General features: G+C 53.8%; 1 protein-coding gene across 1 annotated transcript; it reads left to right on the top strand.

The window, feature by feature from the left end:
* Positions 1-472: 472 nt before the first annotated feature.
* LOC131293798 (uncharacterized) lies at positions 473-1,411 on the top strand. Its single transcript, XM_058321856.1, has one exon. It carries the CDS (start codon positions 473-475, stop codon positions 1,409-1,411), a length of 939 nt encoding a protein of 312 aa, XP_058177839.1.
* Positions 1,412-2,273: the final 862 nt, after the last annotated feature.

Genomic DNA, 2,273 nt, shown 5'->3' on the forward strand with positions numbered 1-2,273 from the left:
AAAAGCGCATGCAACGAGCACGCGTTCTTCTCTTCTCTTCTCTTGTGGCTTTTCTACGCGCTAACATTACGTGGTGAATTCAGAAACAAAGTGATAGATTCTTTTGGGTGATCATTAAAATAAAAAAGGTGGTAAAAAACACAGAAAACGATTCGTCGTGTTACAGTACCCACAAATTGGTGACCCCGACGTGATCGCCTGCGCTATCACACATTTCCCTACCAGCGAACAACGCGTTCTGCGCCGGTAAGTGACCGGAGAAATTGACCCACGCGGCACTCTGCATCGAGCAGCCATTACGAAAAGTGACCAACCGCGAGGAATCCCTGCACCGCGCAGCCGTTCCACGAAGCGACCACCCGTGCGAAGGTCTACACCGAGTAGCCATTCTTCCGGGAAACGACCACGCGCAAGAATCACCACGCAGAACCACATTTTCTTCGCCCGCTTGCTTTGACAACGCCGTCCGAGAATGATTCATCACAGCCCTGAACGAGCCACACGCGTGGCCAACGATGGATCGGAAGGTACATCGGCTAGCAATGAGGATGCAAATGCAATACCCGACAAAAACGTGACGACGATCTCTGGTGCGCCGAAAATCCCTCCACCGCTTATGGACACCAGCAACCTGGAAGGTTTTTTCTTGTCGGTGGAATACTGGTTCGCTGCCGCCGGTATTCTTGACACCCAGGATGCGAAACGATTCAATTTCGTGATGGCCCAGGTACCGCAGAAAACACTGGTTGAATTAAAATCGAAGTTCGAAATGCTGCCAGCGAAAAACAAGTACGATTTCGCGAAAAGAACGCTGACGGAACACTTTAGCGAATCGCAACAAAGGCGTATGCAACGCGTGCTGTCAGAGATGGCGCTTGGTGACGCCAAGCCTTCCCAGCTGTACTACGACATGCGGCGGGTGGCTAATGGGTCCATCTCTGATGAGTTGTTGCTCGATCTTTGGGCTGCCCGGCTCCCTGCTAACATACAACAGCTGGTAGTAGCAAATCAGGGCCCAGCTAGTGAAAAATTGGCCATCGCCGACGCGGTAATGGAATCGCAACGCTGGCGTCCTATTAACGCGATCGAAACTGCGCCCAAGCGTGGGCAACTAGCTGAGCCAGGCAGTCAACGCAACGAAGGGCACATGCACGCGCCGTGCCTGGAGGCGTGGAATGAGATAAAGTCCGAACTAAGTAACATAAAAGCACTGATCAGTAACGGTAGCCACTGTGCCAAACGATCGTCAACTCCCGCCAGACATTCACGTGAATCCTCTCCTCGACGAACGCGTAGCACCAGCCGCACAGGATCAAACACCGGACTGTGTTGGTATCACGAGCATCATGGTGCTCGCGCAACGAAGTGCCGACATCCGTGTACCTTTAAGGTTACTTCCAACCAACCTTAGGTATGCATGTCGGGATCCGGAGACGTAGTGCACGCGCTCACTACCTCCAACGCCGCGCCTCGACTGTGCATTTCTGACAACGCGACAGGAACGCGCTTCCTGATCGACAGCGGCGCCGAAATATCAGTAATTCCACGCGACCGACGCGTTAGTGGTGTGCGACCTACAAGCGCCGTGCTTGTAGCTGCGAATGGAACAAACATCCCCGTCTACGGAGAGGCAACTCTAAACGTCAGCCTTGGCCTCCGCAGGGACTTCTTGTGGACCTTTGTCATCGCGGATGTCACCATCGCCATCATCGGAGCGGATTTCCTTGCACACCACGACCTCCTGATCGACCTGAAGCGACGACGGCTTATTGATAACACCACGAACATCCAGATGGCCGGCATCCTGATCGACGACACAGCCAGCGACATCCGAGCGTTCTCACGAGAGGCGCCTTTAGCTGATATTCTAAGCGATTTTCCGGCATTAACAACAACATCGCCACCGGGACTGACATGCAACTCTACCGTCATGCACTACATCGATACGACTGGCCCGCCAACGAGTGCGCGTCCTCGCAGACTGCCTCCGGAGAAACTTGCTGCAGCACGAGCTGAGTTCGACATCCTGCTCCGGTTGGGAATTTGCCGCCCATCGCGATCCAACTGGGCGAGTCCCTTGCATATGGTGCAGAAACCAGACGGAACGTGGAGACCATGTGGCGATTACAGGGCACTGAACGCTCAAACAGTCCCTGATCGATATCCCGTACCCTATCTACAGGATTTCACCGCCACCCTCGCTGGAAAACACGTGTTCTCCAAAATCGACTTGAAGAAGGCTTTCCACCAAGTGCCAATCAATCCCGACGACG

Source organism: Anopheles ziemanni, chromosome 2, assembly GCF_943734765.1.
Source record: "Anopheles ziemanni chromosome 2, idAnoZiCoDA_A2_x.2, whole genome shotgun sequence".
In the NCBI taxonomy this organism is placed as follows: Eukaryota; Metazoa; Arthropoda; class Insecta; order Diptera; family Culicidae; genus Anopheles; species Anopheles ziemanni.